The sequence below is a fragment of the Acomys minous genome (assembly GCF_964271855.1).
Source record: "Acomys minous genome assembly, chromosome: 2".
NCBI classification, from domain to species: domain Eukaryota; kingdom Metazoa; phylum Chordata; class Mammalia; order Rodentia; family Muridae; genus Acomys; species Acomys minous.
In genome coordinates, this window is record NC_140484.1 from 104,359,333 (window position 1) to 104,386,605 (window position 27,273).

Here is a 27,273-nt window from a genome sequence, read left to right on the forward strand (position 1 = left end):
TGAGGAAAGAAGAGAAATGAAAGAGATTAAGGGAAAGTGAGACAAATCCTGGAGAATTTGAGGAGTTGCCAGAAGAGGAAGAAGCCGCTGGACTCCACTATGTAGGAGTGTTATAGGTAGGACCATGGCAGGAAGTGGGCAAAGGCTGACGTATTCGCCATTCAAGTTGGTTGATTCTCTGTGCGCTCATGAACCAGAGCCAAGGGAAGGCTCACACATTCCGGGCCTGCACCCCTCACCCAACCATAGCAGCGATCACGTACTATTTCTATGCTGCCTGCTCAGTTAGGGGTGGCTGAAGCCCCTGCTGTCTGCCTCTGACTGGACTTGTTTGGTATCGATCTTGACCGTCTGCTGGCTGTTGCCAGCAGCTGATGCTCTTACCCCCTCTGACCTTGCAGGTGTCAATCAGACTGTTCTTTTCTTTATAAACTCTTCACATATACATGACCAGCTGGCAGCCTGACCATGGCAGAGAGAGTTAACTCTACCGTAGCCACCAAGATGCAGCCACAGTGTTTTTGGTTATGTCCTTGTCTAGGGTCTTTTCTGCCAAAATAGAAGCAGGTTCGTCAGAAGCCATTTTTATTTATAATATGGTCTAATTGGCAGCAGTAGACGCAAGGATATGTAAAAGGACAATAAATCGTATCTAGTATGCATTCCCCAGGGAGGCTCATGGAGGCTAGCCACCAGGCCTTACCAAATTCTCCTTCCTTCTAAGAGCCTGTCTGTCCGCTGTTTGTCAGGTCTGCTTGGCTGCCTCACACTCAGACAAGCCTTCTCTTATCCTCAGTGCCTCTGGCGTCACTGTTCCAACCCCACGTGTCTCTTTGAACTCTAGCATCCAGCCCGCTGTTACCTTTGCGAGCAGCTTGGGGTTTTCAGGATGGACCCCATCTTATGACCTACAAGGAGCTGGCTTATGCGTCAATATCTCTATTTTAATTCCTAGTATACTTTATGCACTGTTTCTTTTTCCTACTTTAGTAACTTTTAAATTAAAAAAACCCCTTTCTTCTATGTCTTTGGTTTCTGACTTATTAATCTTTTGTGTGTGTGTGTGTGTGTGTGTGTGTGTGTGCGTGCGCAGGTGCACGCGTGTACACACGTGTGTGTTTTGTGTGTGTCTCTGCAAGTATGCACCTTCCCAAAGGAAAGGTATCAGCTGTTCTTCTCTATGGCTCTCTCCTTTGTTCCCTCAAGACAGGGTGTCTCGCTGAAGTGGGAGATGGGCTGGTGAGCTGATGGCCCCAGTAATCCTCCTGTCTGTTTCCGGGTGTTCACATCTGGGTGCTTACATGGCTACTGGGGATTTGAACTCAGGTCCTCCTGCTAGCGCGGAAGTGATCTTACCCCACTGAGTCGTCACCCAAGCCCAATCCTCTCCGTCTTTAATGATTTATGATCGTGTCAGTTATTATACTGCAAAACAGATGACAGAATGGAAGAAGTCATTGCCGGATTCCTTCCAGTATTTTCTGTAGTCTTTCTTTTCTAATTATGGGCAGAGGTTTAGTTTAGTGCAGGCATCTTATTTCTTTTCTTTTAATTAAACATTTAAATTTTTTTTTTTACTTATACATTTATATTATTACACATATATACAGTAAACTACCTATGGCAACAAGAACCATGACACAAGCAGGAATTATATAAGTGTTACATTCTTAGTGTTTTGGCTATTTGCATTTGACAGCCTTGAAGAATTTTTTTTTAAGATTTTATTTTCATTTCTTAACAGATTTATTTATATGTATACAGTTCTCTACCTGCATGCCAGAGGAGGGCATCAGATCACTTTATAGATGGTTGTGAGCCACCATGTGATTACTGGGAATTGAACTCAGGACCTCTGGAAGAGCAGTCAGTGCTCTTAACCTCTGAGCCACCTCTCCAGCCCCGGCATCTTATTTCTTCTGCTCAGATTTGTGATGGCGTTCCAGAAGACTTGGCTTGGTAATCGTTTTACAAGGTGGATTTTATTTGGCTAATTTGAAGGTATGATCAGTCTTTAGAAAGTACAGGCAGAGTAATTTTGCTTCTTTTTCTTCAGAAGCTGATTTTGAGAGGTTTACAGAAGCATTGCAGAGACAGTTAGGAAGTTCCTCTGTGCCCTCCAGGTGCCTTCCCCAGTGTCTGTATTTTACATTGTCATAGTTCGGTGTTCAATGTGAAGAAATCACCCTTGGTTGATTTTTCCATCAGTGTCTGTTTTCTCTTCTGGCATAGATGAAGAGAACACCCAGCCCAGGTGCGGTGGCGCTCCCCTTTAATCCCAGCACTCGGGAGGCAGAGGCAGGCAGATCGCTGTGAGTTTGAGGCTAGCCTGGTCTACAAATCTAGTCCAGGACAGCCAGGGCTAGTACACAGAGAAACCCTGTCTGGCGGGGGGAGGGGACATGTGATTTTACATGTTTATGAGGTGCAGTGTGACTATTGAGATGTGTTATGATCAAATCTGGGTAACTAATCTCCATAAACATTCTGCCACTTCGTGTTTGGAGCTATAAAGCTTCTCTCTTCTTCTAGTCATTTATAAAATATATAGCAGATAGCACACTCTCATTGTGTCTTTCAAGATAAATTTTTATTGCCATATAACTTTATGTCCTATAAAATTTGCCTAAATTAAGTAAAATTCAGGGGTAGTAGTGAATTTAAAGGGCTGTGTAACTACCACCAAAACCCAGTGTTAGGATTTTTTTTTTTTTTGCTACCTCAGTGGATGGTAGCTGCCTGCCATTTGTCTCCATCTCAGCCCTATAAGCTGGGTTGTCTCCTGCCTCTGCCAATTAGCACGTACCAGGTGTTGTGTCAGTCACGCTTTCACTTAGCGCAGTGCTTTGGAGCTCATGCAAGCCATGGTGTGCTTATGTGTTACGTTTCCCTTTATTGCCACATGATTCTGCCTTGTGATTCTGCTTGTGAATCTGTTGGTTGATGGGTTGTTTCCCTTTTACTACTGTGAATAGGGAAGCTATAAACATTTTCTCCTCCTCTGCCCTCCCCCCCCCCCCCGCCCTTTTTTTTTCTCTCCAATGTCTCTCTGTGTAACAGTCCTGACTGTCCTGGACTCGCTCTGTAGACCAGGCTGGCCTTGAACTCAGAGATCCGCCTGCCTCTGCCTCCTGAGTGCTGGGATTAAAGTCGTGCACTGCCATGCCTGGCTATAAACGTTCACATACTTGTGTGCATGGAAGTATTTTCCTTCTTCTTGGGCCGGCTCCTACTAGTACAATTGCTGGGTCACTTGGCAAGTTGCGCCTAACTTTTAAAGGAACTGTCAAATGGCTGTGCAGTCTGGCTGAACCACTACACACTTCCGTCAACCGCACTCGAGGATTCCAGTGTCTGTGTGTCCTTGTGCCACTTATTTTTGCTTTTCCTTTTGATTCTAGCTGTTGTAGCCCGGGGTGGCGTTTCGCTGTGGCTTTGCCATCCATTTCTTTAATTATGAGTGACGTTAGCTGGTTTTCACCGATTAAGTCATGTGGATGTCTTCTCTAAAGGAAGGTTTGCTCAAATCTTTTGTGCAGTTTTAATGAGAGTAGTTGTTTTATTTTTATTGAATTGTAAGAGCTCTTTATCCTGCCTCTCAGTAAACTTCTGTATGAGAAATGTGATTTGTAAACCTTTCTGTTGACAGTCTATGCCCGGCCTTTTGTTTTTTTTCTTAATAGAGTCTTTTGAAGCAAAAAAATTATAAAAAAATTCTGATGAAGTTCCAATTGCCAGTGAGTTATGCTTCTGTTGTTGACTGTGAACTCTTTGCCAGCTCAGAGTTGTGAAGATGCTTCTCTATTTTCCTTGCTAAAAACTTTGTAAGTTTGTCTTGTATTCCTGTATTTGTGATCTGTTTTGAATTTGTTTTGTAAATGATATGAGAAAAAGAGTTCTACTTCAACTCCAAATGCGTGGTGGCGTGCACGCCTTTAATCCCAGCACTCAGGAGGCAGAGGCAGGCGGATCGCTGTAAGGTTGAGGCCAGCCTGGTCTACAAAGCAAATCCAAGGGTACACAGTGAAACCTTATCTTGAAAAACCAAAAACCAAAACCAAAACCAAAACCAAAAAAACAAAAACAAAAACAACAAAACAAAACAAAACCCACACATCAAAACCTAACAAAAAACCAACCAACCAAACACAAAAAAAGCCCAAACAAAACCAAACAAACAAAGAAAAAAGCCTCAAAACCAAACAACTAATTATAGTTTAAAAGTAACCCTCCTTTTTTGGCTCAACACAGGCTTAGCAGCCCTGAGCTGTGTCTTCAGCTTCTAGTACATTAAAAAAAGGACTACTGTATTTTAGAGCAGCTTTAGATTTATGGGACAATATTGAGGCAAAAGAGCAGTTTTCCTGGAGTTAATCTCCCCTGGTTCTACCGCGATCTAGTTTTCTTCCATTGCTGACATAAATTCCATGATAAAGAGCAACTTTGGAAAAGGGGGTTTATTTCCACGTAACTTAGGGGCGTCAAGGCAGGTTCTGAAGCAGAGGCCACTGAGGGGTGCTGCTTACTGGCTTGCCTCCCATGGCCTGCTCAGCTTGCTTTCTTTGTTTTTTTGTTTTGCTTCATTTTGTTTTGTTTTGTTTTTCAAGACAGGGTTTCTCTTATGTAGCCATGGCTGTCCTGGACTTGGTTTGTAAACCAGACTGGCCTTGAACTCACAGAAATCCACCTGCCTCTGCCTCCCGAGTGCTGGGATTAAAGGCACATGTGTGCCACCTCCCCCGGCCAGCCTGCTTTCTTATAGCATCCAGGATCTTCCTGCCTAGATGTAGGACCACCCACAGTGGGCTCACTCCTCACGCACCAGTCACTAGTCAAGAAAATGTCCCATGGAAATGGTCACCAGCCCACCTGGTGGTGGCTACTCCTCAGTTGGTAGTCCCTCTTTTCAGGTGACTCTAGTTTGTTTCAAGTTGACAAAAAGTAACCAGCACAGTGTGTTTAGTTATGTGTGATTATTGCATGTACGTGCCACAAAAGGCACAGCCCTCAGGTATAAGCAACAGGAATTTATTTTCACCTCGTTCTGGAGGCTCAAAGTCCAGGTTCCAGATGGCAGCATCTCTATCCTCTCCTGAGGCCTCTCCTTGGTTAGCCTTAGCTACTTTCTCACCGTGTATCTCTGCTGAATTTCTCTTGGTCCACAGTTATTCTTTTTCTTATATGGACGGCAGCCGTATTGGATGAGGGTGACGCCTAATAGGCTGCTATTAAACCCCAGTCCATCTTTAAAAGCATTTTAATCTAAATACAGTCATATTCTGAAGGGGTTCGACTCCAGCATGTGGCTGTTTGGGGGACACAAGTCAGCCCACAGATCATGCTATTGTTAAGCCAGAGGCCACGGCGTACATGAGAGTTCACCTGTAGTGTTGGATATTCTGTGTCTACGCACACATTTAATGCTCTGAATTATATAGGGCAGCCTGCGCCCCGAGTATCCACTGTGCTCCAACAGCTCATCTCCTACCTCCACCCTGGCAACCATCATCTTTTTGCTCACCTCTGCAGGCTGGCCTTTTCCAGACTGTCAGGGAGCTGCAATCAGATAGAATGTTTGCCTGGTCTTGGGAGCTGCTTCTTCCTCCAGTAATGGGTAACAAGGAAGCAAGCAGCATGTTTTGTGTATCAAATCATGTCACTGTTACTTGTGGCAAAAAAAGAAATTTTCCCCCCATAGATTTGTCTTAGCCCCTGTGCTATTTAACGTAGCAGAATTGATTTTCGGGTCTGGCAAGCTGGCTCAGTGGGTAAAAGGCTTTGCTGCCAAGCCTGGAGACACGAGTTCTAGCCTCGTAACTGACATGGTAGAAGGAGAGAACTGACTCCTACAAGTTAACCTCTGCGCACCTGCTATCACACGTGTGTGCAGTAAGGCATGCTCTCTCTCTCACACACATGATGAAAAAATAAATAATGAAAAACAGGTTTAAAAAATTGGTCTCAAAAGCCGGGCGTGGTGGCGCATGCCTTTAATCCCAGCACTCGGGAGGCAGAGGCGGGCGGATCACTGTGAGTTCGAGGCCAGCCTGGTCGACAAAGTGAGTCCAGGACAGCCAAGGCTACAGAGAGACCCTGTCTCGAAAAACCAAAAAAAAAAAAAAAAATTGGTCTCAAGCTGGGCGTGGTGGTACACGCCTTTAATCCCAGCACTTGGGAGGCAGAGGCAGGTAGATTGCTGTGATTTTGAGGCCAGCCTGGTCTACAAAACAAGTCCAGGACAGCTCAGATAACATAGAGAAACCCTGTCTTGAAAAGCCAAAAAAAAAAAAAAAAAAAAAAAGAGTTGGTTTCTGCCTTCTCAGTTTTGCCGTTGATCTGTAGTTCTTTGCTGGTCACCTGATGAAGCCATGAAATGGGCACTACTAGATTTCCAGTTCTGCTCCTTTTCAAGCAATGTTGGCTGTCCAGGAACCCTTCCATTTCACATAACATTTAGGACCAGCTCATCAATTACGACCAAAAGCATGCTGGGCTTTTGTTGGGGCTGGCTTTGAACTTATAGAATAATTATAGGGGAAAACACTTTTGAGTCATCTGATCCATCAACATGATATCTCTTTTCCTTATCTAGATGCTTAATTTCCCTCCATGAAAATTTACACTTTCATTTTCAAGGCCTATACATACATACATACACACATACATACATACATACATACATACATACATACAGTTTCTCCTCTCTCTAGACTCACTTTGTAGACCAGGCTGGCCTCAAATTCACAGCGATCCTCCTGCCTCTGCCTCCCGAGTGGTGGGATTAAAGGTGTGCGCCACCAAGCCTGGCCTATTTTCTTCTCTTTAATTCTATGCTCAGTGGACTTGTATCTTTATTTAAATTTAAACCTTCTTGGTTCCAGAAGATTTCATATTAGGGTGACATTGTTCTCATCCTATAGAAACCCAAGCTGTAAATTTTCAAACGAACTGATACTATCTCTTCAGGCATCTTGAAGGAGAAATCCCAAATGCTTTTTTACAATTACTGCCTTAATTGAATAGCGGCTCCTTGGTGGAGATAGACTGTGCCCCCATTCATGCCATAAAAGAATAACTTCATGTAACCCCACATTCTTTAGCTTTGGGACTTTAGGCGGTGCTTAGCTGCATGGCTTTTGAGTCTTGATGGTTTCCTATGAAAGCATGGTGACCTGGGTGTCAGGTAGGTGTGTCTGTTTCTTGGGCTAGCTAGAGGTAGGCTGGGACCAGCAGGGCTCCTGAGCCACATTTCTTTCGTGGTAGCAGGTTGGTCTGTACTTGCTTTTGTGATGGAGATAAGGATGTGAGGGAGGATTTGCGGTACCCTGGACCCCATGAGACCCAGGCTCTGTTGGTACATCATCTATCACTCTATCTCACTCTGTTGCTAGAGAGAGTCACAGGCTAGCCTAGATGGCACGGGAGAACAGACCGCCAGTTCTTGATGGAAACAGGTGTGTGGGTGTAAGAAGGGAACCATTGCGGCCATGGGACCAATTTTCCATTGTATTGTGTATCTTCTACTTCAGGGCATCTAGTTAGACCCTTTCAGGCTTGGGAAAGTATTCCTCTTCTGAATCTTGACAGGGACAAGTACCGCCTCTTCCAGTAGGAGCTGACCGCCACGTGGATGCTAACACTGGTCACAGTACAGTTATGTTCAAGGTGGAAGTGGAAAGGGTGCAAAATCTGGCCTCTCCTGCTCGGATGCAGCCGTCATTCGTGATTCACAGGAAGTGTGCGGGGGTTCACGAGTTTGGGCGGGCCATGTGTTTTTGCCAGAACTGGACACCATAGGTCTTTGTTGAAGTAACTGAAACAAGTCTTTACCTAGTGTCGGTCTCTCTGCCCAACTGTGGACTGGCTTCACCTTTGCAGGGAGAACTTTGATGCCGTTTAGATAAACATCCTGGGCTCGAAGGGTCTCAGTGAGGGGAGAGGTCTGGCTGCGTCCCCAAGGCTTTGGTGATGCTCAGTCTCCTAGTTTGTGTTTTCATGTCCGAGACCCAGTCTATTTTCTGTGCTTGGAACAGTGAGTTATGTGGGTCTTTGAGGACAACACGGAGGGCGGGGTGGCACTAGAAAACCGGTAGTTTGGAGTGGTCTGGTGTCTTACCATTGTTTGTAAATTAATTCTGCTCCCAGGTGGGCACAGTGACCCTGGCTGGACTCTTGAGGTCTGGGCAAGTTAGTACATGGCCTGGGCACAGCATGTGTCTCTTGCTTTCCTGCAGGCAGCCTCTGTGGTGATGGCACCAGTGCATGTTACCTGCTGCCTGTCTTCGACACTGTGTTTGTGAGGAGGAAGAACCGTTGCCAAGGCCTGGGGACAGCCATGCTGAGGGACTTCTGTGACACTTTTCAAGAAGATGAAGCCCTGGGTATCAGCTGTCCTATATCTCCTGCAATGTACAAAGGTAACCCCCACCTGTGTCCTCTGTGAGCGTCTGAGTAATGGTGGCTGCTAGCACAGGTGCACTGAGGCTACTGATCGGGAGAGTCTCAGGGTTCATCTGGGGAGATGGAGACTGAGGGCCCCTCCTTCCCACGGCCTCAGCATAACCAGAGACGCCATGTCTGATCTGAAAAGGGGATCTTAAGCTAGGCGATGGTGGCACACGCCTTTAGTCCCAGCACTTGGGAGACAGAGGCAGGCGGATCTCTGTGAGTTTGAGGCTAGCCTGGTCTACAAAGTGAGTCCAGGACAGCCAAAGCTACACAGAGAAACTCTGTCTCGAGGGGAAAAAAAAAAAAGAAAGAAAGAAAAGAGGACCTTTCTGAGTCTCAGAAATAATTACACTTGAAAAGGCAGGTGGTCCTTGACTCACCATGATACCACTCTGTAGACCAGGCTGGCCTCAAACTCACAGTGATCCTCCTGCCTCTGCATCCCTGAATGCTGGGATTAAAGGTGTGTGCCACTGCACCCAGCTTCTTTAAAATGTTTTTAAAAATGTGTGTGTTGTGTGTATTATGTGCATGTGTGTGTTGTGTATATGTGTTGTATGTATGTGTGTATATGTATTTATGTGTGTGTATGTGTGCTTTTGTGTACACAAGAATGCTCACATGCCCTGGTGTTCAGGTTGAGGTCAGAGATGAACTTTCAGGGATTAATTTTTTCCTTCTTCCATCGTTTCAGGGCTTGAACTTAGGTCCTCAGGCTTGTGCAGCAAGCCCGAGGCAGCTGAGCCGTCTCGGCGGCCCTCTAGCATTAAGAGAGCTCTGTAGGCTGTATGTGTCCCATGCATTGCTACACATCACCCACTTAAGCAGCTGTTTTGAGATATAACTTCACCATAAGTCGAGGAATGTATGTAATCAGCAACACATATCTCAGGGACACATGGGACCCAGGGAACTGTGCTGGGGCTTAGCGGGGACTCTCCTTTCTCATTGGAAACGGATAGAGCTGGCACTCACTTCTCCTGGGATCCCCACTTCCTGATGCCCAGCTCCAACCATCCAAGAGCTCTACCTCTGGAGCTGGCTTTCTCTGATGAGAAGTTAGGCTGGTCAAGCTAGGAGGGCAGGGCATGCTACACTTGTGCTATCCAGCATAACATAACCTGTGTATACTAACCAGGAAATGTAGATGGTCTACCAGCCTTCCAGAGCCTACTGTAGTGGTTCTCAACCTGTGGGCCGCGACCTCTTGTGTGTGTGTGTGTGTGTGGTGTCAAGTGACCCTTCCACAGGGGTTGCCTAAGACCATCAGAAGACACAGATATTTACACAGATATTAGGATTCATAACAGAAACAAAATAAAAGTTATGAAGTAGGAACAAAAATGATTATTATGGTTAGGGGGTTGCTATAACACGAGGAACAGTATTAAAAGGTTGTAGGATTAGGAAGGCTGAGAACCACTGCTCTAGAGGAACAGAGCTTACAGAACGAAACATATAACACTTATATAAATATATATGGCGTTTATTAGAATGGCTTACGTATGTATGTATGCATGTGCTTTACTACAATAGATTAGAGGTGTTGGTCAGCTAATCCAACAATGGCTGTCTTTGCCCTGAAGGTCCAAGAATTCAGTAGGCTAGGTGTCTTAGCTGGTCTTTGGTATTCACTAGAATCCTGAAGAAGTCAGCTCTAATGCCAGTGAGGGAATGGATTTGCCAGTGAGAGCAAGCAGGCAAGGAGAGCAAGCTTCCTTCTTCCGTGCCTTCTGTACAGGTTGCCAGCAGAAAGTGTGGGCCAGATTCAAGGTGGATCTCCCCACATCAAGGATCTGCGTTTTAGTTAGTGTAGTCAAAGGGCCAGCCAAGAACAGCCACTACAGGTACCCTTTTAAGAAGAGAGACCCCAGGGGCTGCACTACATGGTGGAGTGAGGACACTGAGAAGATACACGGGAAGCTCAGGGAAGGTCTCGGATGATCCAACCCAAGGTGCCCAGCCTCCAAAAAGCAACTTGTGTTGTCATGGTGCTGACAGCCTGTCATATCTGAGGAGTCGATAACTATGGCTTGAAAATGTTTTAAAAAATGACACTTGTACTGAACATGTATGGACCTTTCTACTGCCATTATCCCCTGAGCATCACGGTCTAACAGCTACTGATAGGGCATCTACATTGCATCAGGCAGGTGCCGAAAGGCATCTAGCTGTTGGAATGTCCACAGGGAGATGTGTGTACTGTCCGTGCAAACTCTATGCCTAACATTTTATGCGACCCCCCCCCCCCCCACCCCTGCAAGACAGGCTTTCCTGGACTTGCTTTGTAGACCAGGCTGGTCTTGAACTCAGAGATCTGCCTACCTCTGCCTCCTTGAGTGCTGGGATTAAAGGCATGTGCCACCATGCCTGGCTAACTAACATTTTATGTAAATCTTTGGATTTGGCACCTTCAGGGGATACCAAGGAATGGCAGTGTCATAGTTGCAGCCCTGGAAACTCAGTGCAGGACGGATGGAAGTGGGAGTTTGGAATTTCTAACATGGATTAATAAAACAGCAGTTTTTTTTTTTCTTACCTGGTTAGCTCCCAAAAGAATTGTCACAGAAAGACTGTGATTTATTTTATAAGCCTAAAACACTGGTGTTGGATAGATACCAGCCCTCTAAGTTGTTTTATATCTCCAAGCTACACGTCCCAAGTTACTTGCCAATAGCTCGTTTGGGCTGCTTCTTTTTCATCAGTCTGTCCTCATGGCCACATGCTCATCCTCCATCTTGCCCCAGGGTGACTCCTTCCTCTCTTCCTCTCTGAGACCCCAAGAGCGGGAACCTAAGCCCCGCCCACCTCCCTTCTGTCCAATCACAGGCTTCAGCATCTTTATTAGCCAATCAGAGAGAATTGGGGGGGCATTCCTTACCTAAGCCCTGCCTACCTCTCTTCTGCCCAATCACAGGCTTCAGCATCTTTTTTTAACCAGTCAGGGATAATTGGGGAACATTCCTTATGTCACGTAGATACAGGAGATGGTTCAACATTTTAAACAATGCAGGGCAGTAACCAGCATCTGAAAACACAGCACACAAGACCTTTCTCTGCTGGCAGTGGTGGCGAACGCCTTTAATCCCAGCACTCAGGAGGCAGAGGCAGGTGGATCCCTGTGAGTTCGAGGCCAGCCTGGTCTACAATGCGAGTCCAGGACAGCCAAGGCTGCACAAAGAAAAAGTCGTTTCCTCTTGTAAGGCCCCCGGCACGGTGGTCTTAACGTGGAGACCCCCACCAAGAACCAGCGAGACCAAGGTTTCGGTTGCAACACGCAAGAGGCTTTATTGTAGAGGGACGGGTACCCGGGCGTCTCAGTCTCCGGAGAGGCTAGCGCGCCGAGCGATTCTTTCGGGGGCCTTTTATAGGGATTTTAGCGGGAAACGCAGGTACAGAAGCGAGAAGCATAGTTACAGGGCTCTGATTGGTAAATTTAAATGAGGCGAGGTTATGGCCCGGTCATTAGATGGGCTCTGGGAACAGGGGAGTTCACCCGTTCTCTGGGCCAGGTGGTCGTCCATAAATATCTTGTTTGACATGAAGCGAGGTTATGGCCCGGTCATCAGATGGGAACAGGGGAGTCTACCCATTCTCTGGGCCAGATGGCCGGCCATAAATATCTTGTTTGACAAGGACAAACTGTTTCTGTTATCTTAGCACGCTTTTATCTTTTTCCTCTGGGCCCCAGGCCTCATCTTATCCCGGGAACCTATTATTCTAGTCTTGCCTTGCAAGATACCGTTACTGCTGCTATGCTTGCTATGTCGGTTGCACAGGGGAGGGGGTCTTACACTCTGACAGAGATGAACAAGGATGATTCTGTACCCATGGTGACAAACGTGTTCAGGTGCCCCAGAGTCAGGCCATAGAGGGTGTAGGGAGGGTAGCCATGGAAGGGCTAGATGGAAGGACCCTGAGAGAGCTGGCTGCCTGCCTGAACCAGGGTGGGCAGGGCTCTGACTCAAGGTTCGCCTTTCTCTTTCAGTCCTCAGGCAGTTCCTGTTGACCTGTCCAGGTGAGAGAGGGCGCTTGTGGGAGGTGGAGCCCCCAGGAGCCTGGGGCCAGCGTGTCAACATCTGGCTCAAGGTTTATCTTCAGGAGGCAAAACTTCAAGATGGTGAGTGGGATGGGCCTTGGCTCAGAGGTCTAGTCACCATAGCGTCTGTAGCTGCCCCAGATGGGGACAGTTTTGCTAACATTAACTGAGCCTGATTCCTGTAGATGTTACTGCTTGTGAGTATGTCGCAGGACAGAGGAGGGACTTAGACCCGCCTGGGGCATTTGTTCTTTGTCTGTTTCCCCCTCATTATCATCTCATTTGAATGGCTCCAAAACATCTTTCTCAGTTTAGGAACTGGACACTCTATTAGCCTAGATAGACCACTGACGTGTTCACGGATGCGCTCTCTCTCTCTCTCTCTCTGTCTTCTCCTCTTCTGTGTGGCTGAGGATCAAGTGCAAATGTCATTTTGAGGGAATAACATGTGCACTTGGTTGAGAATGCGAAAGATGGTTAAGGTCCGCTGTGATAATCCAGTTCTCATCCTCCCTCTCGTACAGGGTGTGCACACAGCCACACAGGAATGTTGCACAGTGCTGTGTAAATCACTGTGCGTGGGTATGTGTGTGAGGTATGTACACATGTGCCCGGAGCCCAGACGTTGATATTGGGTGTCTTCCTCTGTCATTCTCCATTTTAATTTTCTTCTTTTTTTAGTGTTCTGAGACAGGGTTTCTCTGTGTAGCCTTGGATGTCCTGGACTTGCTTTATAGACCAGACTAGACTCGAACTCACAGAGATCTGCCTGCCTCTGCTTCCCAAAGTGCTGGGGTTATAGGTGTTTGATACTGCTTCAGGCTTTTTTTGCTATTTAAAAAATTATTATTATTAAACTGGGACTTGCTCTCTCTCTTCTTTCTTGTGTTGTTTTTTTTTTTTTTTTTAAGATAGGTAGCTTTGGCTGTCCAGGCTGGCCTCGAACTCACAAAGATCCCCCTGCCTCTTTAATTTTTGCTTTTGAGACTCTCAGTGAGTGTCAGTGAATCTGGCGCTCACTGATTCAGCTAGAACAGCTGGCTGGTGAGCTCCAGGGGTATCTCCCCTCCCCGACTGTGCGGGGGTTATAAAAGTTAGCCACTGTGCCTGGCTTTTACATAGGCGCAGAGGATTCGAACTCAGATCTTTAAGCTTACACAGCAGCCATATTGCTGACTGAGCCATCTCATCATCTCAGCCTCTCATCATTATTATAATAATAATAATAATAATAATAATAATAATAATAATAATAATAATAATTGTTATTATTATTATTATTATTATTATTATTATTTACTTTTTGTGTGGATTTCATACATGTACACAATGCTTTATGATTATCTCCAGTCTCCCTAACTTTGTGTCATCTTTTTAAATTGCTTAAAGCATTTTAATTTCTCATTGCATCTAATTAGCACTACCTATATGTGTTTGGGTGTGAGGCTAACCACTGGAGACTGGGCAGTCTACCAGTGGCCACAGCCCAAAGGAGAGTAACTCTCCCCCCTAGGCACCCCCAACTACCAGTAGCCCCTCAGCTAAAGCTGGGGCCTGGCCAGCGATTCTTTCATCCGTGCTGGTTTTGACTGACTTGGTCTTGTGCAGGTCATCATGGTTGCTGTGAGTTCATGGGGCAATGGTAGCCATCTTCATTTTTTTTTTTTTTTTAGCAGCAATACGCTATCATGCCCCACAGATGCACCACTGTTTATCTCCTGTTGACCCTGCTGTCCCCAGCTCTGGGTGGCTCCAGACAGTGCCCTGGCTTGTTAGTGAGGTTTGGATTATGGGGAATCTTAGAGGGAGCAAGGTAGGGTTTTGATGGCAGGTTCCCCAGAGGAGGCAGGACCTTGAGATGCCCAGAGAGGGAGTGCAAGCATGCGTGTTCCATGATCCACTGGTGTCTTTCTGGCTCCCACGTGGGGAAGGGTTCACACCTCTACAGGTTCTATGTAAGGGGTATTAGGGGTCCTGAATGGACTGAAGAAAAGACCCTAGACTCAAATAATATGCAAGCAACAAAGAGCGTTTATTTTGCAGAAATCCAGCATGCTGGGGTCACCACTTAGCCACAATGGTGATCCCGAGGTGAGATTGGGGCCTCTTTTTAAAGGCATCGCGGGGCTTTCCAAGGGGGTTAGGCAAGCTTTAACACGACTGGAGCATTCAAACTAGAAACCTGGGGCAAGTTGAGTAAATTGGAGCGACCCTAGTCAGTGGTCTTGAGTTAATCATAAGGCAGGAGATTTCCAGACCAGCCGAACATCTTCCTTAAGCAAATAGACCAGCAGTAAAGCAACCTTAAGGAAACTTATCTTGCGCTGGCCAGGTGGCTAGGTCATCTCTGATTGGCTGCCGCTTTCCTGCCGCTTTCCCAGAGATTGCTGAGCTCACCTCCAAGGAGTGAGTGGAGAGACTTAGGCCTGGTCTGAACCAATAAGAAACTGAAGCCTATCATGGAGTCAGCTAGGCTTATTTAACCAGGCCTCTCAGGGGACAGGGTGGGGCTAAGATGCCTGGACGTTCCTGCCGCAGGTACCGCAGGTACCGCTTGTCCCCAGGAGATGAGTTTCCAGCAGTTTAAATGCACTGTCCTAAGTTAAAGCAGTAGCTTTTCTTTCCTTCGGTGCCGCAGGTGGCTCATTAAGGGGCGGCTAGGCAGGAGGTACGGGTGACTTGCTACTACGTGGCTGACTGACTTAACTCAGGTGGTGACAGGCAAGTGCCCCAGACCTTATTGATGATAATAGCGACAGGCCTTGCCTTAACGGCACCCTTCAGCTGTAAGGCTTAATGGGTCCTTTCAGATATTAACGAGGAGAAGGGACGCCAGGGAATGAGGCGGGCAGAGCTGTGGCTGTGATTCTAATGAGGCAGTTAAGTGACTTGCCCTGCGGCAGTGTGTTAGGAGGGAAGGGATGCCAGCCTGTGCCCCTGGGCGTGGGGCTGGCCAGTCGCACAGGTTTACAGTTTCACAAATGAGGGTCCAGCTTTGTGCTTAGACAGACACAGCCAGCAGGTCCATGGCTGGGAGTGGAAAAGGAAACGCGTATTGGCACGTGAAAATCACTTGGCCACGGAGGCTGGGCAGGGAGGAGGCTGTTTTGGCTTAACTGGGGAGATGCCTTCCTCCTGGAGAATTACATTGGGGTTTATTTCAAGAGTTGGGAGCCCTCGTGGTCTGGTTGGAGGAAGCTGGTCTGGGAATCAGATGCCAAACTTTAATCCACTCCGAGAGTCACTGCCTCCCACTTTCAATCAGCAAATGAGAGGACCTTCAACAGAAAACGGTCCGACATCCTCTGCAGGCTATAATTAGTTCACTCAAATTCTGTAGTTTTGATTAAAAAAAAATTAAAGTTTTTTTTTTTTTTTTTTATTCTTTAAATCCTGGTTTTGTTTCCAGTGTCACCCTCAGGGCTCCCAGGCAGTTGAGTGCACTGGGTGGGCCTTCGGCTACTAGCGGGGTTTTCCCAGCTGGTGAGCAGGGGCTGAGGGCTTGCAATCAGAAATCTGCAGAGATGCTGGGCACGATCTGTTTCTTGTCGGAGATCAACTAGGGTTTCTCATAGTTGCACATTCCAGAAGGTTCTCTATCTTGGGCATCTCATCATGTTACTTAATTTTAATCTTTTATTAGCCAGTGCTTTTTAGAGTTCTTTTTTTTTTCTGAACTTATTTTCTCTATTCTAACCCTTGCTCCTCTATTTCTGCTGTCTTTACAACAGTGGTTCTCAACCTTCCTAATGCTACGACCCTTTAATACAGCTCCTCATGTGGAGGTGACCCCAACCGTAAAACTATTTTCCCTGCTTCTTCATAACTGTAATTTTGCTACTGTTACAAATCATAATGTAAATATCTGATACTAGGGTATCTGATATATGACCCCTGTAAAAGAATTGTTTGACCTCCCCCTCCCCCACCCCCCCAAGGGGCCGCGCCTGAGGGTGAGGACCGCTGTTGTTTTAGAGGGCCCCTACAACTTTGTGTGTGTGAGAAATGGAACTCTAAGCAGACCTCCCCCACGGCGTCCATAGCCTCTGAGTTTGGAGAAGTTGCAGCTGTACACGTTTTAGAGGAAGAGTTCCTGGGCTTCATGCAGATGCCTGAGAATCTGCGTGTGAATCGGCTTTATTTGTGGGCAGGGGCTTTTTAAAGTTTGCACAGCCCTGGCTGTTGATAACATCTGTGGCTTGAAATGACCCTGGATAATTTTTGGACTTTTTTTTAGACCCTTTGAGAGAGGAGTTTGTGGGAAATCCCCGCCCCCTCCCTTCCCCCCCTCAGTTTCATGGGAAGTCTTTGAAACTTGACCGATAGGATCATAATTCCTTCTGATGTGATTTCCCAGTCAGTCTGCACATGCCTGAAGTCTTGTAACTGGAGGGGATGAAATTGAATATGTCAACAAGGAAATGTTCTTTTGCAAGGCAAAATAATTTTTTTTTTTTTTTTGGTCTGGAGGTGGGAAATCATTGCATACGGCTCTAATTTATTTCCTTTTAAAGGCTCACAATTTTATTTTCCTTTTTCCAGATGAACTTATTATATTCACTTGTCATCCATAGGAAAAATGCTTTTCTTCCACTTACTGTTTATCTAGAAAAACCAAACCAAAAAGACTGGAGATGGGTTATGTATACAGAGATGTGAATAATTTGAAGTGGGAGGGTGGGCCTGGTTTACTAAGTTGGAGGGCCAGCAAACTGGAGTCCTACTATCGTTTAAGCTTGTCCCTTTTGCTATACATTAAATAGAAGAGCAGCAACAGCAATTTTTTGGTGATCCAGTATGCCTGGGAACGTGGGGAGCCTAACTAACCTGAATGCTGTTCTAAGGCAGGTTTTATGGCTCCCTCTAGTGGTCACTTTTCTACATTACAGTCCTGAAATGGCAGATGTACTCGAATGTCTGGTTCCCCAGGCATATATCTTTCCAATTAGTGTATTAAAAACAATGGGACACTAATTGGTTAGGCGTGGCATACAGGTAAACATTTGATCTTTGCTAGCATGAATTATTTCACAACACACAAAGAGATCAGGAATGGTGGGAACTGGAGAATGTTTCAATCTACTCCATGCACTTACCCATCTTTTCATGCGTTCTTCCATCATTTCACTTGATAATAGTTCACAGTGCAGGCAGGCACTTTCTTAGGCATTACAGAGTAAGTAGACAAGGCTCACCATGCTCCTGCACTCACTTATAGACTAGGAAGTCCACGGGCTGTCATTCCTATGTGACACTGTATCAGAGAGAGATAAAGCGTGCTCAAGGATTTTGCTAAGCCAAGTCTAGCTGATTTATACAGCTATAGAAAACACACCTGCCACTTTGTGTCCCTTGACACCTTGCAGCCGTCCTCACGGGGAGAGCACTGTAGCAAAGGCCAAAGTGAGGACCAAGAGGATGGAGTGAGGCCTCAGCATCAACGTGTTTGGAGGGGTCCTGAGGGTTGGAGGGAGCCCCATTGCTCATCCCATTCTCTCGTTTAGGGAGCACAGTGCACCCAGAGTGCTCTGAAGAGGACACAGACACTCTGAACGCTCCTGGGCAAACTTCCCAGGGTGGTGGACCCACACAGTCAGATAATGGAGAAAGTCACAAGGTACAGTAGCGATGCGCCATTCCCCAGCCTTCCTGTCCCCTTAGCCAACATCTTGCCTTTTTAGTCACTGCCTGGTAGCTCCAAGCTCCCTGGACACCCAGGCTGTGGGTTCCTCCTTGGCAGTGGGCCGCGCTGATGTTGATTAATGCTTAAAACTCCCCCTGTCTCAGGGATAGAGGGAGTGCTGTAAGAAGAGACCTTTATAGTTAGACTTTTGATGGTCTGTTCTCTCAGCTACACAAGCACTTACGAAGCCTGGAGAAATCCAGGAGCCTGATCCTGGTGTCGTTAGAGAATTAGTGAAAAATCTGAATTTCAAACCTTCACACACGTCAGCGTCTTTCACACAGAACAAAAGCAAGGCCAATCCACCCCGCTCTTTCTTTCCTGCTTCCCCCTTCCGGCTGCTAGAAAGAGGAGCATCAAGTTAGGTCTTTGCATCCTCCAGGCGACTGGAGTGGTTTTTTTGTTTTTGTTTTTTTTTTTTTTTGCAACTGGAGTTTTGAGGGGAAGGAAGGTTAAAGAATCTTACTTAGTACCTTAGTGCAATATTTGGTAAGACTTGACATTTCCCATGAAGCCAGTGGCACACCAGGGCATTGCTATCAAATCCTTAAAGAGTCCACTCTAAACTCACATTACACGAGTGAAGCAACATGGCTCACTCTGCTAACCAGATGATTCTGGGCTAGAAGACTTGCTGGGGTGTAAGATATTACAGTAAGTCTTTCATCATTGTTGACAGCCGTGCACGGGTAAACATAAGCCCTTGCTACCTGGCAGAAAGGGCTGCCTGTATCCTTTGGCTTCCAACAGAAAGATGGGATAACTTGGGGCCCCGCCAGGGCTCTGAGCAGAGAGTATATAGTTGGCCTTTTCTTCTGGTCACTGAGTTTCAAAATTTCCTTTTAGAGGAAGTGGAGGGATTCTGGAGTATTTGAATGTGTGTGTGTGTGTGTGTGTGTGTGTGTGTGTGTGTGTGTGTGTGTGTGTGTGTCTGGGGATGGCTGCATACTCAAAGGCAGAATGCAACTTTAGAAATATGTTGGCATATATGAATCAATCTCACTTTTATTATAACATTTCCCACTTGTATATCATGTATTTTGATCATAGCCATTGCCTGTTACCCTTTATTCTCCCCCCCCCACTCCCCCACCCCCATCTCCCACTGACCCCCTTCCTTCTCCTACCTGGTCCTCTTTACATCTTCATGCTATACCGCCGATGCGCTACACCACCGATGCTCTACACCACTCATGCGCTACACCACTCATGCGCTATACCATCGATGTGCTACACCACTCATGCGCTACATCACTGATGCGCTACACCACTCATGCGCTACACCACCGATGCGCTACACCACCGATGCGCTACACCACCGATGCGCTACACCACTCATGCGCTACACCACTCATGCGCTACACCACCGATGCGCTACACCACCGATGCGCTACACCACCGATGCGCTACACCACTGATGCGCTACACCACTCATGCGCTACACCACCGATGCGCTACACCACCGATGCGCTACACCACTCATGCGCTACACCACCGATGTGCTACATCACCGATGCGCTACACCACCGATGCGCTACACCACCGATACGCTACACCACTCATGCGCTACACCACCAATGCGCTACACCACCGATGAGCTACACCACCGATGCGCTACACCACTACACCACTGATGCGCTACACCACTGATGCGCTACACCACTGATGCGCTTCACCATTGATGCACTACATCACCGATGCGCTACGCCACCGATGCGCTACGCCACCGATGCGCTACGCCACTGATGCGCCACACCCCTGATGCGCTACACCACCGATGCGCTACACCACTGATGTGCTATACCACTGATGCGCCACACCACCGGTGTGCTATACCCCTGATGCACTACACCACTGATGTGCTACACCACTGATGCGCTACACCACCGATGCGCTACACCACTGATGTGCTATACCACTGATGCGCTACACCACCGATGTGCTATACCCCTGATGCGCTACACCACTGATGCGCTACACCACTGAAGATGTCTCGCCCCTTCTTTCAGCCAGTTGCTGCCTACGAATCCCCAGAGAGGGGTGGGGCCTCAGGAGCCCATCCTGGATCCGTCACAGGACATTGAGAGGCGGGAACCTTCTGTAGGTCTTGCGCATGCGCTCAGGGCTGCTAAGCTCAGGCCTGGAAGACATTATTCCATGGCACTCTGCCTCTTCCTCTAGCTGGCCTCTCCTTTTCACCATCTTTTCTGCGATGTCCCCTGAACCTTGGAGGGGTGATAGGATGTCACATCGGAGGTAGAGCCCTCATCTGTCAGTTACTCTCAGCTCTCGTGATTCCCTGTAGTCCGCACTCACCATTGCAAAATGAAGATTTTTCTGACCAAAGCTGACAGCAGCAGCACCCATGAGCATTTGTTTTTCAAGAGACCAGGTTTCTTAGTGTAACATTCCTGGCAGTCCTAGAACTCATGCAGTACACCAGGCTGGCCTTGAACTCACAAGCCGCTTCTGCCTCCCAAGTGCTGGGATGAAAGGCGTGCCCAGCCACCATCTGGCTACTCAATGGGTATTTCAACAGGCACGTCATGTCCACTTAGTAAAGTCCTAGCAGTAGGTTCCCCACTGGGGCCTATGACCTGCCCCAGCCACTAGCTTTTGAGCAAGTTTACACTGCGAGATGTGAGCTTCCTCCTGTAGGGCAGGCCTCCCATCCAATCATAAAGCAGGCGCCCATTAACAGCTTTGACAGTATTACCTCAGTGGATCCATCCTGCCTGGTCTGTCAGCAGCAGAGCATGCAGGGTCCCCTGCTGAGAGTGACCACTGAGGACAGGTCTAGCAGACTGTGTTCCACCTTCTGGCATCATGTGGGACTGGCCAGAATGGAGGAAGCCTCCAGGGTCAGCTCGATTTTCCTTTGTCCTTTGTCCAGAATGTGTGTCATCAGCAGTAGGAGCTTGTCCTGTAGTTCTGGTGGGCATCTGGTCAGAGTGTGGTGGCCTGTATTGTTCTAGGGCCTCCGCACCCCCTACTGCAACCTGTAGCTCATAGGGTGGCAACCCAGCCCTAGCACTAGGATTCTCACTGAATAGCCTGTGGCTTCTGCCAGCAGCTTCATGCACGCGCACAGGATACCCCTGTTTAAGCTAGGCTTGGAATGCCTAGTGTTTATGGAGCTCCGTATAAACTGGGTGTGATCGTGCACATCCGTAAGCCCAACTCTATGGAGGTAGAGGCAGGAAGATCTGGTCTTTCTTTGCTTCATAGAGAGTTCAAGGATAGCCTGGGAACACCCCAGCTCAAACAAACAAACAAAAACAAATGAACACACACACACACACACACACACACATTGGAAACTGTGCCTTGGTGTCTATGGGAGCCATAAATTGGGTGCTCAAGCCCCCTGTGTAAAGTGGTACCCTTGTTTCACCCACTCTCCCATAGACTTGATATCATCTCAAGATGGCTTGGACACTCAGTGCGGCGTGAATGCCACATAAGCCGTGCTCGATACTGTAGGGGATAACAACATGGGAGGTGCCCGCACCTCCTGAGCTGTTTTGGGGTGTCCTAACTTGTGGCTAGCCGAATCTCTCCATCCCTCAAATGCTGGTGCTGACTGCATGGCGTCCTTGCTCTGCTCTGTCTTCTTGTATGCGTTGTCCTTTGAGACCATCCAGCAAATATGTGCACCCATGACAAAAATGTCATTTCCCCACGCATGAGTAGCTGGTATGTTCAAACATGGCTTATCTCCTTTGATCTCAGCATGAAGTATGGGGACAAGCCAAGGCAGGTGACTCTGGGCCCTTAGTGTCTAGGCCTGCGTTGTCCAGCGTGACCTCATCAGTGTTTGAGGTGAATGCCTTTGGGTTATTTTCTGATTTCAGGAGTGGATCACCAGAGAACCGGAAATGACACAGTATTACCAAGAATATGTCGAAAGAGAGGAGGAAGCTGGGACGCCCCTGAGACCTTCCTGGCATGAGATGGAGGGGAAGGGAGCCAAGAGGACAGTGGCTGTCGCTGGGCTGGTTGGCGAGCCATGGCGGAAGCGTGTGCGGCAAACTCCTCGCCCCTCAGAGGCCCGTCTGGCTTCACCAGCATCTGATCCTGAAGATTTATGTGGCCCTGAATAATCTTTGGTCATGAAGACAGCGTCCATGGGTCCTGCCTGTCTCTGGCTCCCTTTGTAGGCCCTGGGAGAAAGGAGTCTGAAAAAGTTCTTGGGTAAGCCAAGTACTCGATGGGAGCCACTTTTACAAGCCAACTGTTGGCAGAGCCAAGACTTTAGCACATTCATTAAAACTACCATTGCTTCCACTACCCAGAAACATATGGTAGAGAGATGCACGGGACCCTGTGAAGAGACCCAGAAGTCCATACCTCTTTCCTTAGTGGGAATGGGCTCAGAGTGGGCCATGGCATCCACCCGTGTTGCACATTCAACTCCATTATAACCTCAGAGCTTCAGAGCTGCTTAAGGGCAAGCGCCAGGGCTGAATATTCCTCTGCGGGCCTTGGCTGTATCAGGCCCTGTGTACTGCCTATGATGCTTTCAATGCCATTGGGTCCAGCTGTCTGGATGTTGGGGGAGGATTTCTCCTAGAGAAAGCTGGTCTGGCACTCGACGATCCCTGAATGGTTGGGTGACATATGCTGTGGGATCTTATATAGTCATCAAAGCGTTCAGCTCTTTGCTCATTTCTACATACATACATGCATATATATGTGCATATATACATGTATCTCTCCTTTCCTCTCTTTTCTGTTTTCCTTTGCCTCTTCTTTTCCTCTCTCCCACTTCCTCTACCCATTTTGCTCTCTGTGTGTATACATATGTACATATGCATACATATATATGTATGTATATTCCCTTTGATTTACTTCTATATCCCCCACAGTCTGTCCTCTCTTGCTCCTTCCTTACTTCTACCCAACTCTCCATCCATCCATCCATCCACCCACCCACCCACTCATCCATGCATGGAATGTGCTTTCTGTAGGACAAGCCTTGTGTTGTGCTTGGGGGATTAAACTGAGGCTTGGTTTCAGTCCTGGGGAGCTGCTCTCTCTGGATGGGATGCTCTTGAGTGTCCACAGCAGTTTGCATCCCTTGAATATGCATTGCAAAGAGGGAGGGGCCCAACTGTAAAGAAGCAGAATTTGCAGCCTCATGCAGGGAGATCACGAGGCCCCCGTGTGCATATGAAGTCTGTGAGGGGTGCTTTTTGTGGGACCTCACTCATCCTTTAACATGTAGTTCATGTGTTGTGACGATTTTGTTATTTTCTGTTTATGTGAAAATTAGCTTACAAGTATCCCTGGGATTTAATAAAATTACTACTCAATAAAAACCATCTATGTGTTAATAGCTTAATTTTAAGACTTGCAAGATGCCCATGGAGTTAGGAGAGGTTCTCTGGCTCAGAGCAGTGTCTATCCTGGTGTTGGCACAGTGGATGCCAGCTCTAGGCTGGTGCAGGGCCCCTAAGAAACTCTTGCTCGTGTCAGTGTGTGGTGAGCTTGCTTATGTAAGATTGTCAATTCTGTTTATTACTCACTTTCTATATAGGCTTTCCTCCCCTGCCCTCTTTGAGACAGGGTCTTGCTGTGTAGTCCAGGCTATACAAACACACCATCTTTCTATCTCAGTCTCCAGAGTGCTGTGACAGCAGGGCCCAGAGTATTCCTATTATTTTTAAACAGCTTTTGCTAATATAATTTACAGAATGTAAAAGTGGCTTTCAGGGTTCTGAAGCCACCACCTCAATCAGTACCCCAAAGGAGCCTTGTGTCCTTGGCAACCTTTCTCTTTTCACTGTGTCACCATCCTTAGGTGACCACATTCTCTGGTTACAGACATGCCTGCTCTGAACGTGTCACATAACTAGAAATCCTATCTCACTTTCTTCACTTAGGATGAGAGTGTTCAGAGGTCTACCTATGTTTCAACACGTATCAGCACCCATTTCCCTTTTTATGACTAAATATTTTACCACATGGATTACGGTATAGAGGGGCTTTAATCCAGCAACTTGGCTACTCTGGCTAGAATATAGACAAGCCCTTAGCGCACACCTTTAACCCTAAACAGTGAAGGTAAAGTTGGTTGGTAGATGTTTGAAAGTGATGTCAAATTGATAGGTAGACAAAGTGATGGATCAGAGAAAGATTTGACACAGTAGGACACGCTCAACTCTCAAGAGAACAGAGAGGGAGAGGTGACTTAAAAAGGCAGCAGCACAGAGGTGGGGGAAGGGAAGGGGAAGGGGAGGCAGTTTTACTGGGACAGTTGTACAGAGACAGGTTGCAGAGAGAAGAAGCTAGGCACAGGTGAAGGTAGAATGAGTCAGAGAAGGAGACAGAAGATTAGAACAGATTGCTGTAGTTAGTTTGAGGCCAAGCAGAACAAAAAGTCAGAAGCTACAGAAGCCATTTTGAAGCAGTCATCTTGGAGAGGAGTTTGAGCAAGCCGCTGAGTTGAACCAGCCAGCCAGAGCTCAGAAAGAACTAGAAAGGGTGTGAGCTTATTCAGTAGTAAGTCTCAGGGCTGAAAACATTCTAGGCCTAGATTTGGCTATATGGGAGCTAGAAGCTTCCAGGACTAGGCGTAGGTTAGCAGACAGAGGCAGTAATCCTCTGAGACAATTACATCTGATGAATAAAAGTTACTTTTATGGACTACAATCGAGATGTAATGTGAATAAATTATAATAAATAATAATAATAAACTGAAAAAAGAGAACAAAGTTACTTTTACAATTCAGTGCTGCATTTATTCATCCACTCATCATGGGCTTTTAGATCTAGTGCAACAACAATATTGAGATTATTGCTTTTAATTTGAATTTTCCGTATTGTCAAGGAAATTGGAAACTTTTGGGAATATTTATTGTATTTCGTATGTGCCTTTTTTGAGAACTGTTTGTTCAGTTCACTGGCGAATTTGACTTTTTTTGGTGTTTAAGTTTTGCAGGTTTTTTTTTTGTATATACTAATCCCCTGTATTATGGTTGATTTTAATGCCAATTTGCCATAAATTAGAATGACCTGACTAGGGAGCCTCACCTGAAGAAGTGTCTGCCCTGATTGATGTGACAGGACCTACCGTGACTGGGTGGCAGCTTCCGGTAGCAGCTCAGATAAACAGGCTGTGCAAAAGGAAGCCCATCAGCACTTGCTCCCTTGGCCTCCCTTGTGTGGCTGAGTGGATTTGTCCATTGCTGCTGCTGCTGCTATTCCATTATGCACAGCAGAACCATTGTCTCTGAGCTTTCTTTGTGGACCAAGGACCAGAATCTCCCCAGGAACCTTCTAGGTTTCTAGCACCAGATGGGTCCTGCTGAGGTGCTCAGCCCCATGGATTAAGAAGCTATCAGCTGCCCTGCCCCCCTTCAATGAGAGACAGCCATTGCGGGACTCCTGTTGAGGCGCCGGCTTCAAGGACCAAGTAACTATGGGATTCTTGGCTCTTAGCTATGATCCTGCTGTTACTACCTAAAGCTGACCCACTAAATTATTCTTTCCGTCCATCCATCCAATCATCCATCCATCCATCTCTATCATCTATCTATGTACTAGTTTTAATAAGAATGCCACCTATAGAGTCATATATTTGAATGTTTGGTCCCCAGTTAGTGGAACAGTTTGGGAAGGATTAAGAGGTATCGCCTTGCTGGGGTAGGTGTGAGTTTCTTGGAGGAGGTATGTCATGGCAGTGGGGGGGGGGGCAGGGGTTAGGGTTTTAAGTTTTGAAAATCCATGTCAGGCCCAGTCTCTCTCTCTGCCTGCTGCCTGTGGATTGGGATCTTAAGCTCTCAGCTATTCCAGCACAGTGCCTGCCTTCCTGCTGACCCACCCCTCACCCTGATGATGATGATGAAGCTGTAAACAAGCTCCCAGTTAAATGCATTGTTGCTTAAGTTGCCTTGGTCATGGTGTCTTCTCACAGCAATAGAACAATAGGACAGATGTTGGTATTAGGGACCTGGGGAATTGCTGTGATAGGCCTGACCATGCTGTTTGTTAGAGGAACATAGAACACTTTGATACCTTGAGCTAGAAAAGTGGTTGAATGCTTTAGATGTGTGTGGCTTAATGGACCATCCTAGCAGGAACGTGAACATGGGGACAGTAGTCCTGAGGGTGATGTGGACTACGGAGGCCTCGAGAAGTTTCTGAGGGGAAGAAACATTTGGCCTAGAGAACATTCTTATGATATTTTGGCAAAGTTTGTGGCTACTTTGGGGCTTGGTTTTTGTTTGTTTGTTTGTTTGTTTGTTTTTTAAATCTACCTGAGCATTGTTGAAGAATTTTAGATTAATGTCCTTGGCAAAGGAGATTTCAAGACAGCCTAGTATTGACTATGTCATGTGGTCATTAGTGACCACTCTTATGCAGACCTTCAGTGAAAAAGAATGAGGAAAAAGAAATACAGAATGTACAGTTTGAGGAGAAAACAAACAAACAAACAAACAAAAAACCACACCAGGAAACGGAGCCAAATTCTGTGCTCAAGGACATACAAAGATTAAAGAGAGGCTTGTTTCAAAGTGGAGTAAAGGAAATGGTAACCTCAGGGCAAGATCCACCCAGCTAACCCTGCGATGCATGAAGAAAAAGCCTGAAGGATTTCCTAAACTTAAACAACAATGGAAAGTTAATGCAAATGAAAGTCAATGAGGGCGATTGGAGAGATGGCTCAGTGGTTAAGAGCACTCACTGTCTGCTCTTCCAGAGATCCTGAGTTCAATTCCCAGCAACCACATCTATAATGTGATCTGATGCCCTCTGCTGATGTGCAGGTGTACAGGCAGATAGAATACTCATACATAAATATAAATGAATATTTTTAAAAGATTCAATGAGGGAGGCAGGTTCAACTGCAGTAGAACTTGATAGCTTCAGCCACAAAGCTTTATCAAGTTCTGGCTTTATCAATGGATAGACAGAGAAGGGGCTCTAGAACCTTCTTCCATGGCTAAAGAAAGCTACTGAGGCCAGGTGTGAGGCAGGGGAGTCCCTGCATGGAGGCTCAGAGAGAGCATTGCATGAGGCTGTGAAGGCAAAGCCAAGATGGCATTTAGAGACTCCAAGATGTTGGAGATGCCAGAGTTGTGGGACACCTGCCAAGGAG

General features: G+C 46.8%; 1 protein-coding gene across 3 annotated transcripts in view; it reads left to right on the forward strand.

Moving 5' to 3' along the window:
• Positions 1-23,485, forward strand: part of LOC311588141 (protein FAM169B-like) — a 90,240-nt gene extending 66,755 nt beyond the window's left edge. For all 3 annotated transcript variants that reach the window (XM_084765629.1, XM_084765628.1, XM_084765627.1), the window contains exons 6-9: positions 8,235-8,417; positions 12,437-12,568; positions 17,992-18,104; positions 22,025-23,485. In XM_084765629.1, coding sequence (XP_084621755.1) covers positions 8,235-8,417; positions 12,437-12,568; positions 17,992-18,104; positions 22,025-22,273 — 677 coding nt within the window. In that variant the 3' untranslated portion in view covers positions 22,274-23,485. The remainder of the gene's footprint in view (positions 1-8,234; positions 8,418-12,436; positions 12,569-17,991; positions 18,105-22,024) is intronic.
• The last annotated feature ends 3,788 nt before the right edge of the window (positions 23,486-27,273 follow it).